We start from the raw sequence: 13,939 nt of genomic DNA on the forward strand, positions 1-13,939 counted from the left end.
ATTACTGGTCATTAAAAGCGGTGCGTTACTATCAGTGTTGGGAACGTTACTTTAAAAAAGTAATTAGTTATAGTTACTCACTACTTGTTCAAAAAAGTAACTGAGTTAGTAACTGAATTACTCTATAATAAAAGTAACTCGTTACCAGGGAAAGTAACAATTTGCATTACAGTAAAAAAAAAAAAGTTATATGCCAATGAATAAGGTGTGACGTTTGGCTGAGCGGCGAAGGATGAGGCGCAATCCTCGGCTTTGCAACAGGACTTCACTTTTATTAATACACAAATAGCGCATATAGCGCAGACAGAACATGTAACATACACGGCAAAGTGTAGACTTTAGACAACGATGAGCACATGACACTGAGCACATTTAATAGACAAACCACATGATCCCCGCGTGATTACGAGCCGAGCCACAGGTGAAACGGATTATCACAAGACACAACCACAACCACGGAGATCCACTGACGCAGACGAGTACACGTAGACAACGTGAACACACACCCAAAAGGGAGGAGCCGGGGTCCTCAACGTGACATAAGGATTTTTTGAAATAGCAGTTTTCACAGTCAGTTGAAATGAGTAGATCATAAAGGTGTTTAACTTTTGACATTTTTTGCACATCAATAGACCAGTGCAGTAAGTAACGTTCCCAACACTGATAGTAACGCACCGCTTTTAATGACCAGTAACGTCAACGGCGTTGTGACAGGAAAAGTAATTAATTATATTATCCCATTACTGACAAAATGACGCTGTTACCTAACGCCGTTATTATTAACGGCGTTATTCGCAACACTGGTTACTATATATAGATATACTAACAGTAATGCGAGCGGACCGCTGCCCAGGTTAAATGGACGTTAAATGGACACAAATTAAGTATTATATCGCGATCTGTCGATCGCCGGTGGTTGGCGCCAGAGTGAACTATTAACTCATTGAATCATAGATGTGGATCAGAGGTAAATACACTGGATTTTTTTTTCGGCGTGAGATATCGGAAGTGTGGCGTGAGAGCGTGTGAAGACAGACAAATGCGTGTGTGTCACGCTCAATGCGTGATAGTTGGCAACCCTGAATTCACTGGCGAGATGGATTGCGGTGGACTAGACCGCTCTCTGTGGTCGAAGATAAAGACTTACAAGAAGCGCTGCACATTGCGTCAACTGATGCAAGTTACGAACTACCGTCCAGAAAGACAATGTCGAAGGAAATCCAGCAGCTGTATGATGAGGAAAGGGAAGTAAAACAGGTTATTGTGAAGAGCGCCACAAATGTGTCTCTGACTGGGGATCACTGGACCTCTGTTAGCAACAAGAATTATCTTGGTGTGACAGCTCATATTATAGATGATGAATGGAAGATCCAGTCATTTGCTTTGAGCATGCAGAAGACCACTTCTAGGCACTATGGAGATGCCTGCAGAGGCCTGGGAAATTAAAGAAAAATATACCATCTAAAATGGTATTAAAAAACATCTTCTGATTTATTTCAGTTCTTCTTATTCTTCCAATATCCTGAGCAAAACTCCCAAAATTAAACAACATTTTTGGTCAGAATTTCCAGTGTTCTGAAAACTGTTTGCTCTGTTTTCTGCACTCATCTATTGGTCTGTGTAATAGACTGGTGGAAAAATAAACAAGATGTTGATGTTTATGATTATGTTCATTCATCATTCAAACTTAAATGTATATTTCTCATGTTAAATTTTGAAATGAGATTAAAATGTGATTAATTTCGATTAATTAATTACAAAGCTTCTAATTAATTAGATAACATTTTTAATTGAGTCCCACCCCTAATATATATATACATTATATATTAATATATCCATTTTTTAATATAAAAAATTAATCGGATTAATTAGAAGCTTTGTAATTATTTAATCAAAATTATTCGCATTTTATCGCATTTCAATATTTAATTAATTCGCATTTTAATCGCATTTCAATACTTAACATGAGAAATATTAATTTAAGTTTGACACGTGTGTGGGTGTGTGTGTGGGTGTGTGTGTGGGTGTGTGCGTGTGTGTGTGCGTGTACTGTACGGCTGAACATTTGTTTACAGTTCAAAATAAAGTTAGTAACATTTACATGATTTGAATGGAAGTCTCTCCAAGGCTGTTGTCAAGGTGATTTAGCATTTATTTTGCTATTTCCAACTTACAATAATGTGTAATAATGTTATTTCTCATCTTTTATGTTCATTATTGACAGGGCTGACTGCAATTATTTAATACTACTACTACTACTACTACTACTACTACTACTACCACTACTACTACTACTAATAATAATTATATATATATATATATATATATATATATATATATATATATATATATATATATATATATATATATATATATATATATATATAATTATTATTATTATGACTACTACTATTATTATTATTATTATTACTCATTTATAAATAAATAAAATAAACATTATTACAGAGGGCTGAACAACATTAACAGAGGGTACGGAAGAAAGTTGTAAGAACGTCTTTGCTAGTTTTCAATGTCTTTGTTAGTTTTCATCTTAAAGTGTAACTGTGTGAGATCCAGACTCACACAGTCCAAACAGCTTGAAGAGAGATGAGCTGTATTGCCATGTTTACTATTTATTAATAGATAATACATACGCTTATATGTAAATGTGCCATATTTATCAATTGTGATTTTTTTTCACCGCAATCGATTTGTTCTCCGCATTTACCCATCTGTACAATTTGAACACACACACACACACACACACAAATGATTACTAGGGGGCTGTGGTGCATACATGCTCCGGGCGGTGGGCAGCCCTAGCCCGGCGCCCAGTTGGGGTTAGGTGCCTTGCTCAAGGGCACCTCAGTCATGGCCTCAGGTCTGGGAATCAAACCCACGACCCTCCGGTCACAAGACCAGTTCCCTACCAGCAGGCCATGACTGCCCATATACATTTATATACTTATATATAGTTTACTTTGCATTTATTAATATATAATACATATGATCTTATATTGTTTACTTAATATTTATTAATAAATAATACATATATTTATTAATAGATAACCCTAACCCTAATAGATAATACCTATGATCTTATATACATGGGGGAGTCATGGCCATGGTTTTACTAGTTACTCTTTCTTTGAAGCCTCCATATATATATTCCATTATAAATGTGATTATAACTGCTTGTAACTTCGTGATAATGTTATAATATATTTAGTAATGTTACTTTTCTCATTTTCATAATACAAGATTATATCAGACTTACTTGTGAGGCAAAATGTAGCTAGTTGACATTCAGTGTAAACAGGTAACAGGTAAATTCACACTCACTATTATCACACTCACCATTTTCTTCCTGGTATTTTACGTTGGTCCCAGGCCCATGTACGATCCTTAGAATAGGAATGTCTTGTGTAACTTCACAAATATAAGAGCCTGCATCAGTTTTGCAGGTGTTTGTTATGATGAGTGTTGTACAGCTTTTAGTCCGGTTCTCCCTCTGTAGGCGTGGGTCGGACAGGTTCAGCTCAATTGTGCCTTTCAGCCATTTCACTTTTGGTCCATCTATGATCTGATCCCAGCAGCAGGACATCTGGACAGAAGTCTCTGCCTTTATCACCACTGTGGGTGGCGTCTGGGTCACCATGAAGTTCCCAGAACATCCTAAAAGATGGAAAGGAAACGTGTATGAAGATCTTCATGTCAGAGATTAATATCGAACTTTCACAAGTTCCGCATTTTACAAATAAACATTTTAAAGATTGTGACACACAATAATCAAGAAACTAAACAATAAACACTAAATAATAAATACTAAAAACTAAACGCTAAGAAGTTGCTGAGAAGCCACATACTAAACACTAAACACTAAATACTAAAGAGTTTTGGGCTTGGACTGTAAATACTTTGTAACTATTTTTGAACTCACCATAGAAACAGAGACAAATCAGAACCAGTCCACACTGAATATGTCTCAAAGTGTCCATTATGGCCTGAGCTATGTGTGTCTGCCTCAACTCAGGGTGTTAACAGCCATGTCCTCATTCGTAAATTCACACACACACACACACACACACGCACGCACGCACGCGCATGCACACACACACACACACACACGCACGCGCATGCACACACACACACACACACACACAAACATATATGTGTGTCTGCCTCAACTCAGGGTGTTAACAACCATGTCCTCACTAACACGCACACGCGTGCGTGCGCACACACACACACACAAAATGTCCACGCGACTCACTTTTTGGTAGGGCCTCAGTGCGGTTTAATGTTCTCATTACCGGTTAACAGCGGTGCGCTCACTTGTATACACACACACACACACACACACATACACACAGGAAGAAAGAAAATACAGAACACATAGGCAGATGTTCATGTAATATGCTTCTAAACATTTTCTTTATTTCCCCATGCAATGTATCTACAATAAAAATAATATTAAAAAATAAAAAATAATATTAATAAAATCTACTATATACTAATTTTGTGCAATTTCAATTCAGACAAATTGTTAAAAATGTAATTAATTGTGATCTTATTTAGTGTTCTGAACATCAATTTCATCCATTGTGATCTGATTTAGTGTATTGAACAGAAGTAAATCCATTTGCTTTAATCAGTGCAAAAGCCAATAAACGGCATTAACATTAAAAAAAGAATATAGCGTTTACCAGTCTTTTCACTAAAACTGAAAAACAAGCCAGGACCAGTGGGACTGAGATGACTTCACTTGGACTGAGACGACTCCAGTGGGACTGAGACGACTCCAGCGGGACTGAGACGACTCCACTTGGACGTGAGACGACTCCACTTGGACGTGAGACGACTCCACTTGGACGTGAGACGACTCCACTTGGACGTGAGACGACTCCAGCGGGACTGAGACGACTCCAGCGGGACTGAGACGACTTCACTTGGACTGAGACGACTCCAGTGGGACTGAGACGACTCCAGCGGGACTGAGACGACTCCAGCGGGACTGAGACTACTTCACTTGGACTGAGACGACTCCAGTGGGACTGAGACGACTCCAGTGGGACTGAGACAACTCCAGCGGGACTGAGACGACTCCAGCGGGACTGAGACGACTCCAGTGGGACTGAGACTACTTCACTTGGACTGAGACGACTCTAGTGGGACTGAGACTACTTCACTTGGACTGAGACGACTCCAGTGGGACTGAGACGACTCCAGTGGGACTGAGACGACTCCAGCGGGACTGAGACTACTTCACTTGGACTGGACGACTCCAGTGGGACTGAGACTACTTCAATTGGACCGAGACGACTCCAGTGGGACTGAGACTACTTCACTTGGACTGAGACGACTCCAGTGGGACTGAGACGACTCCACTTGGACTGAGACGACTCCAGTGGGACTGAGACGACTCCACTTGGACTGAGACGACTCCAGTGGGACTGAGACGACTCCAGTGGGACTGAGACTACTTCACTTGGACTGAGACGACTCCAGTGGGACTGAGACGACTCCAGCGGGACTGAGACTACTTCACTTGGACTGAGACGACTCCAGTGGGACTGAGACGACTCCACTTGGACTGAGACGACTCCAGTGGGACTGAGACGACTCCACTTGGACTGAGACGACTCCAGTGGGACTGAGACGACTCCAGTGGGACTGAGACTACTTCACTTGGACTGAGACGACTCCAGTGGGACTGAGACGACTCCACTTGGACTGAGACGACTCCAGTGGGACTGAGACGACTCCAGTGGGACTGAGACTACTTCACTTGGACTGAGACGACTCCAGTGGGACTGAGACGACTCCAGTGGGACTGAGACTACTTCACTTGGACTGAGACGACTCCAGTGGGACTGAGACTACTTGTCAGGAACAGCACATGATACCCGTGTGATGCGGTTCACCTGTCGCTCATCGCCCCTCCCCTTTGCTACTATTTAAGCTTCCTCCTCTCTTCCGGGTTGCGAAGTATTGTTGCCATGCCACATACCAAGCGTTTTCTCAGTGTTACTGCTCTCCCGTGTACCGACCTCTGCTCTCCTCCTAGACCTCGTCCCCTGCCTAGTCCCTTTGTACCTCTTGGCTTCTGTCTCATCGGTGTGACCCTGGACTGTCCTGACTACGATCATATCACTCCTGCACTACACCCCCTGAACAGAGTTACTCGCCTGTTTGATCACTCCGTAATTGCTGTTTCAATAAAAGCGGCTATTATCCGCACTTGGATCCTTGTCTGCCTGATCAGTACGTTACATAATACTTCGCCCTATACAACGGATCCAGCGGACGTACCTGCACTCCTGGCTCAGCAAGGACATACCATCGCCGTACTCCAAGGAGAGGTTCGACAGCTTATCGTGGCTATGAACGTCCAGGCCATCCAGTCAGTTCAATATCAGGCTGCTGTAGCCGCCGCTCCGCCCGTCTTTCCTCCCTGTATTCCTGTAGCAGTACCGGAGCGGTATGACGGCTCTCCGGAACGTTGTCAGAACTTTTTAATGCAATGCTCCTTGTACTTCGAGCATCACCCTGCCCAGTTCCCTACCGAGAAGCACAGGATAGACTTCGTATTGACGCATCTCACTGGAGAGGCCGGTGCCTGGGGAACCGCCCTGTGGAACAGCAAAGACCAGTCTCTCGACTCTGAGGAGCAGTTCTCTGCGTTGTTCAAGTCGGTGTTCGACCACCCGGCAGCAGGTAGAGACGTGGGCACCCTGTTGTGCGAAATTCGTCAAGAGCAACGTAGCGCAGCGGATTACGCTCGAGAGTTCCGTACCCTGGCTGCCGGTAGCGGGTGGAGCGAACCAGCCCTCAAAACCGTGTTCCGTAAAGGATTAAGACAGGACTTACAAGTAGAGCTCGCCTGTCGCAGTGAAGAGCAGTCGCTGTCGGACTTCATTCAAACAGCTGTGAACGTCGACAAGCTGTTACTCGCCCACCGTCAGACGTCTTGTGGGAATCCACCCTCCTTCGCGTCGTATCGACAAGTCCTGCCATTGCCTAACACACCAGGAGAGGATTCGGAGCCTATGCAATTAGGCAGGACCCCGCTGTCCTCGCACGAAAGGTCTCGGCGTCTTCAGGAGAACCTCTGCCTGTACTGCGGTGAGAGCGGCCACTTCCGTGTTCGTTGCCCAGTCAGTAGGAGTTGTAGCCCCGATGTTACTGTGCCGTCCCTCTGTGTTCCGTCACACTAATACCGGAAGTACGGCACAGCGGCTTGTGTCCCGGTACACACAACAGAACAGCGGTTTGTGTCCCGGTACACACAGCAGAACAGCGGCTTGTGTCCCGGTACACACAGCAGAACAGCGGCTTGTATATATATATATATATATATATATATATATATATATATATATATATATATATATATATATATATATATATATACACATGACTTCATATATATATATATTTATATTTTTTATGAGAAACGCAAATTGTAACACACATTGTGTGTCACATTGTAAGTTGCACAGTGTTCTGTCCAAGTATTTTATCGTCAATAAATTTTTAGCTTGACATCACGACCATTGGGCTCTGCGAGCAAAAAAGAAGAGAAAGAAAACACGTTGTTTTTCACGTTATAAATCGGTAACCCGAGTTCAGCACCCCCGCCGTGAAATGCTTCCCCTTCTCGTGAACGCGCACAGTACGGTCTGCTTTCGAAAACGGATACAATCCGCTTCGATATCGCTAAAAATAGCGAGAGAAAAATATCTTACTTTTCTGTTAACGTTGATGGAAATCGCTGATTTACAGAAAAGAGCTCAATGTTGTTTTATACTATGATTACACGAGAAAATGTAGTTTGTGCATAATGTACAAAATATGTACACAAACGATGGTTTCAGTGATGTGATTACCAAAAGGTAGTGACTTTTTAATATGCCAACGTTTTGTAAAATCATTTTAGAGTTTACGAAGTAATGTTTTGATTGATTGATAGCATCAACGACAGTTGCAATGAAGGCATGGATAGTTATGTCCTGTGTTCGACACATACTGTGTTGTATGTGAGTGCTGTGCTTGTTTCAGTCTGTTAGAAAAACCATGTACTGACGACGAGGCCTGACAGCAGTGCATCCTGTTATATTTAATACTGAGATATAATTATAAAATTATTATTCTGTATTTTCTAACTGACATGCATATACATTTTATATTAAACTTATGGTGTTGCATCTGTAAAGCTGGTTGGTTGTGTCTATATGGCTACAATGATTTTGAGCTAGAATCAACAACATTCAAACAAAAAGTGACAGCTACAAGGGGGTGCTTTTTACAACAGGCCACCTGCCGTAAAATGCACACCTCCCCTAATATTGGCTACACTGGTCCTATATTAATGACTCATAGAATCAACATGATTTGGTCTCAACTATGTCATTATAAAGTGAATTTAACCTATCATCAACACAGACTGAGTTACAAGGGGGTGCATTTTACGGCAGGCCACCTTCCGTAAAATGCACCCCCCCCCCCCCCCAATATTGGCTACACTGGTCCTATGTTAATGAAACTCATAGAATCAACATGATTTGGTCTCAACTGTGTAACTCTAAAGTGAATTTGACCTACCATCAACACAGACTGAGTTACAAGGGGGTTGTTTTTTATGGTGCTCGTGAAGAATTATAACAGCAACAATACCACTCGTGCAGCAATGATCGACACGTATGCAATGACTGCAGTCTGGATGAGGACATTTTCCAGAATTAAGGTGTGTACTGCATTGGTAAACAAATGTAATGTATCTCTTATATCCAAATACAGCATTCACTACCTTTGGTCACATTTACAGATAGACCCCAAGGACTACAAAATTATTGTGGGTGTTGTCAATGAGCACCAGCACTGGATGCTGACGGTAAGAGTTACCATATTTTAAATTCAAATGTAAGTGCTCATCAAGTCTTTTCAGTTAAGCTGATAATAGTTATATTCTGCAAGTCAAATTAAAAGGAAAAAGATTTGGCAGCAGCAATCATTCTCCTTATATCATTATATAATATAATAATATTAATATTATAATCATTCTGAGAGCGGAACCTAAGATCAGGTGGTGGATGTTAAAGGATGAAGACTGTGTGTAAAATTCATGGATGAGGTGAGGCAGGTTCTGGGTAATGGTGGTGGTGTTCTGGATACCTGGGATGAAACTTCAAATGCAGTGAGGGATGTGGCTAGGAAGGTACTTGGTGTGACCTCAGGACAGAGGAAGATAGACAAGGAGTTGTGGTGGTGGAATGAGGACATTCAGGAAAGTTTGAGAGGAAAGCGGTTGGCTAAAAAAAATTGGGATTTTCAGAGAGATGAAGAAAGTAGACAGAGGTACAAGAAGATGTGTCATAAGACAAAGAGAGCAGTGGCAGAAGCTAAAGAGAAGGCATATAGCAAGCTGTATGAGAAGTTGGACACTAAGGAAGGGGAAAAGGATCTGTACAGATTGGCCAGACAGAGAAACCATGATGGCAGGATGTGCAGCAGGTTAGGATGATAAAGGATAAAGGTGGAAATGTGTTGTCTGGTGAGGAGAGTGTCTTGGGAAGGTGGAAGGAGTATTTTAAAGAACTGATGAATCAAAAGAATGAAAGGGAAAGAAGGTTAGAATAGGTAATGGTTGTGAATCAGGAAGTGCCTCAGGTGAGCAAGGAGGAAGTAAGGGCTGCAATTCAGAGAATGAAGTGTGGTAAGGCAGTTGGACCAGATGATATTCCCGTGAAGGCATGGAAATGCTTGGGAGAGACAGCAGTGGAGTTCTTAACTGGGTTATTTAACAGAATCTTGGAAGGTCAGAAGATGCCGGAGGAGTGGATACGAAGCATAATGGTGCCGAATTTCAAGAATAAGGGCTATAGTTATTACAGGGGAATAAAGTAAATCAGTCACATCCTGAAAATCTGGGAAAGAGTAGTGGAAGCTAGACTTAGAGGATAGGTAGAGATCTGTGAGCAGCAGTATGGTTTCATGCCAGCTAAGTGCACCACAGATGCCATGTTTGCTTTGAGAGTGTTAATGGAGAAGTATAGGGAAGGACAGAAGGAGTTACATTGTGTGTTTGTTGACTTAGAGAAAGCTTATGATAGAGTACCGAGACAGGAGCTGTGGTATTGTATGAGGAAGTCAGGAGTAGCAGAAAAGTATGTGAGGGTAGTGCAGGATATATATGAGAACAGTGTGACAGCAGTGAGATGTGCGGTAGGAATGACAGATGGGTTTAACGTTGGGGTAGGACTACATCAGGGATCAGCCCTGAATCCCTTCCTGTTTGCAATTGTCATGGACAGACTGACGAACGAGGATAGGCAGGAGTCCTATTGGCCTATCTGTAGTGAGAGTAGGGAGCAGGTGGAGGTGAGCTTGGAAAGATGGAGATATGCTTTGGAGAGAGGGGAATGAAAGTGAGCAGGAGTAAAACAGAGTACATGTGTGTGAATGAGAGGGCAGACGGTGGACAGGTCCAGTTACAAGGAGTTGATTTGGTGAAGGTTGATGAGTTTACCTACTTAGGGCCGAGGGAAAAGAGTAATGGAGGAAGTGAAAGAGAGGTAAAGAAGAGAGTGCAGGCAGGGTGGTGTGGATGGCAAAAAGTGTCTGGGGTGATCTGTGATAGAAGAGTGTCGGCTAGAATGAAAGGAAAGATCTATAGGACAGTAGTGAGACCTGCTATGTTGTATGGACTGGAGACAGTGGCACTGACAAAGAGACAGGTGAGGGAGATAGAGGTGTCTGAGATGAAGATGTTGAGATTCTCATTTGGAGTGACGAAGAAGGATAGAATCAGAAATGAGTTTATTAGAGGATCAGCACATGTAGCATGTTTTGGAGATAAAGTTAGAGAAGCGAGATTGAGATTGTTTGGACATGTACAGAGGAGGGAGGAGAGATATATTGGTAGGAGGGTCTTGAGGATGGAACTTCCAGGCAAGAGGAGGAGAGGTAGACCTATGAGGAGGTTTATGGATGCAGTTGTAGAGGCTATGAGAGTGGCTGGTGTGCCAGTGGAGGACACTCAGGACAGGGCCAGATGGAGGAGTTTGATCTGCTGTGGCGACCCCTAAACGGGATTAGCCGAAAGAAGAAGAAGAAGAAGCAGCGTACATAATGTCATAATATAGCATTTTCTGAGGGATCTGTTAAATCCTACAAACTGCAAATTATACTCATTTATAATTATACTCAGTTATACTGTGAATTAGACCCATTTGCTCAAATTTCTGTCAGAGACCTTGAAACAGGCTGTCTTTTCTCAGTTTTATTTGTATCTTGAGAGGGTCAAATTTCTTTAAGTCAACCATCTGTTGTACAGACCAGGGTATTCACTAGATATTGCTGTCTTGTCAATAACAAAACCTCCCCACAAAGCCAGGGAGAGGTTGTCTTCTGTTCACATCCTACTAGATTGGTCTACTGTTTTTGATACTGTGAACTACTACATGTGAATTTCATCACTTTCTTGTGATGCTTGGTTCTCATCCTACCTTCAGGGTTTATCTGGTCATGTAGCCTGGGATAGCTCACCCACCTCACACAACCTCACCTTCAAGTGTCATTGCATGAGTTAATGAGTTTGATCTTTTCTCTTGAAATTCTAAATCAATACGAGCAACATCAGTAAGCTCTAGTCATCTTTACACTTGACTACTGTAACTCACATTTTGCTGGCTTCTAGAAAGCATTCAAAATACTGCAGCTCACATTGTTTGTCAACATGTGATTCTTGTTGAAAACACCATGCTGGCTTCCTGTTCAAGTAAGGAAGGTCTAATTCTCACATTTTCATTTTCAAAAGGCTCAGCCTTTCACCGCTTTGCATCCAGGCTTCCACCTCTGGGCCCTTGACATGTCTCTGTTTACGCATGCTCGTATGTCTAGGTCATGCTGCCTCAGTTTCCTCACCACGTAGTGATGGAACAAACCTCTCCCTAAACTCTACTCAGCTCAAGTCCTATAAACTCACTTTTTAGGCAGTTTCATATGCTAACTCTTTACTGCACTCATTTGCATGTCATTCTCAATCATTTGTTTTGTAACATCTTTGCACTTTAGAAAAGCTCCACTTATCAGTAGAGCACTGCATCAAATCTTTGAACTAAAAATGTAAATCAGGATAGTAATTTCTACAATCTAGATGGGCACCTTTCAGTTAGACCTGCTTTTCTTTTTGTTCCAGATATGCTGTGACAACTGTGAGAGATGGTACCACTATGACTGTGTCCAGAAGCCTCCAGTTGATAAAGATTATACGTGTTATTTATTTAATAACATAACTGCTGTTATTTATTTAACTGTAAAATAAAAAATAATATTACCAATTATTTCTTTATATAGCCTGCCGTAAAATGCACCCCCTTGTAACTCAGTCTCTGTTGATGGTAGGTCAAATTCACTTTATAATGACATAGTTGAGACCAAATCATGTTGATTCTATGAGTCATTAATATAGGACCAGTGTAGCCAATATTAGGGGAGGTGTGCATTTTACGGCAGGTGGCCTGTTGTAAAAAGCACCCCCTTGTAGCTGTCACTTTTTGTTTGAATGTAGTTGATTCTAGCTCAAAATCATTGTAGCCATATAGACACAACCAACCAGCTTTACAGATGCAACACCATAAGTTTAATATAAAATGTATATGCATGTCAGTTAGAAAATACAGATTAATAATTTTATAATTATATCTCAGTATTAAATATAACAGGATGCACTGCTGTCAGGCCTCGTCGTCAGTACATGGTTTTTCTAACAGACTGAAACAAGCACAGCACTCACATACAACACAGTATGTGTCGAACACAGGACATAACTATCCATGCCTTCATTGCAACTGTTGTTGATGCTATCAATCAATCAAAACATTACTTCGTAAACTCTTTAATATGCCAACGTTTTGTAAAATCATTTTAAAGTCACTACCTTTTGGTAATCACATCGCTGAAACCATCGTTTGCGTACATATTTTGTACATTATGCACAAACTACATTTTCTCGTGTAATCAGTATAAAACAACATTGAGCTCTTTTCTGTAAATCAGCGATTTCCATCAACGTTAACAGAAAAGTAAGATACGGCGGGGGTGCTGAATTCGGCACAACACCGGGACACAAGCCGCTGTTCTGCTGTGTGTACCGGGACACAAACCGCTGTTCTGCTGTGTGTACCGGGACACAAGCCGCTGTTCTGTTGTGTGTACCGGGACACAAGCCGCTGTGCCGTACTTCCGGTATTAGTGTGACGGAACACAGAGGGACGGCACAGTAACATCGGGGCTATAGCTGGCTATCTGCCCAGTTCGCCCAGCTCGCGCTGGAGAGGAGAGCCCCACCAGCAGACACATAAGCAACCCCGTTTTCTGCTTAGATCGTCACAATCAACTGAATGTGCCTGTGCAAGTCATCTGGGGTGGCATGTCCACTCACCTGTCAGCACTCGTAGACTCCGGGGCTGCAGGTAATATCCTAGATGTTGACATGGCCCGCCGATTACGTATTCCCACTACGTCAGTCAGTCCTCCCTTACGAGTTAACGCGCTGAATGGCCAACCTATAGGTGAGGGATTGATTACCCAGTGTACGGTACCAGTCACGCTCCAGATAGGTCTGTTTCATACCGAGACTGTTCAGTTCCTGCTCCTGCCGTCGCCCCGTGATCCTGTTGTTCTCGGCTTTCCCTGGCTGTCTCTACATAACCCGGATATCTCCTGGAAAACTAGAGAAATCGCGAAATGGGGTTCTCACTGCTTCAAGCATTGCATATACTTACCTCTCCGGTCTTCGTCCATAGAAAGCCCCGATTCCCCTCTCGAAACTGCCGTTCCTGCTCAGTACCGGAATTACGCAGACGTCTTCTGTAAAGAAAGCGCAAGTCACCTGCCACCACACAGACCGGGGGACTGTGCTATTGATCTGCTGCCC

The 13,939-nt window shown here is 42.4% G+C and overlaps 1 protein-coding gene across 8 annotated transcripts in view; it reads right to left on the reverse strand.

Moving 5' to 3' along the window:
* The window catches only part of LOC143474448 (uncharacterized), an 83,468-nt gene that overhangs the window by 66,379 nt on the left and 3,150 nt on the right, over positions 1-13,939 (reverse strand). For 3 of the 8 annotated variants that reach the window (XM_076971905.1, XM_076971903.1, XM_076971902.1), the window contains 4 exons: positions 13,636-13,872; positions 13,445-13,568; positions 4,274-4,334; positions 3,358-3,675 (listed from right to left, as the gene is read on the reverse strand). In XM_076971905.1, the coding sequence (XP_076828020.1) occupies positions 3,358-3,675; positions 4,274-4,310 (355 nt within the window). In that variant the 5' untranslated portion in view covers positions 4,311-4,334; positions 13,445-13,568; positions 13,636-13,872. Of the gene's footprint in view, positions 1-3,357; positions 3,676-4,273; positions 4,335-13,444; positions 13,569-13,635; positions 13,873-13,939 lie in introns of those variants that run through there. The other 5 variants (XM_076971909.1, XM_076971904.1, XM_076971907.1 and 2 more) reach the window with 5 other exon arrangements.

The sequence above is a fragment of the Brachyhypopomus gauderio genome, chromosome 14 (genome assembly GCF_052324685.1).
Source record: "Brachyhypopomus gauderio isolate BG-103 chromosome 14, BGAUD_0.2, whole genome shotgun sequence".
In the NCBI taxonomy this organism is placed as follows: Eukaryota; Metazoa; Chordata; class Actinopteri; order Gymnotiformes; family Hypopomidae; genus Brachyhypopomus; species Brachyhypopomus gauderio.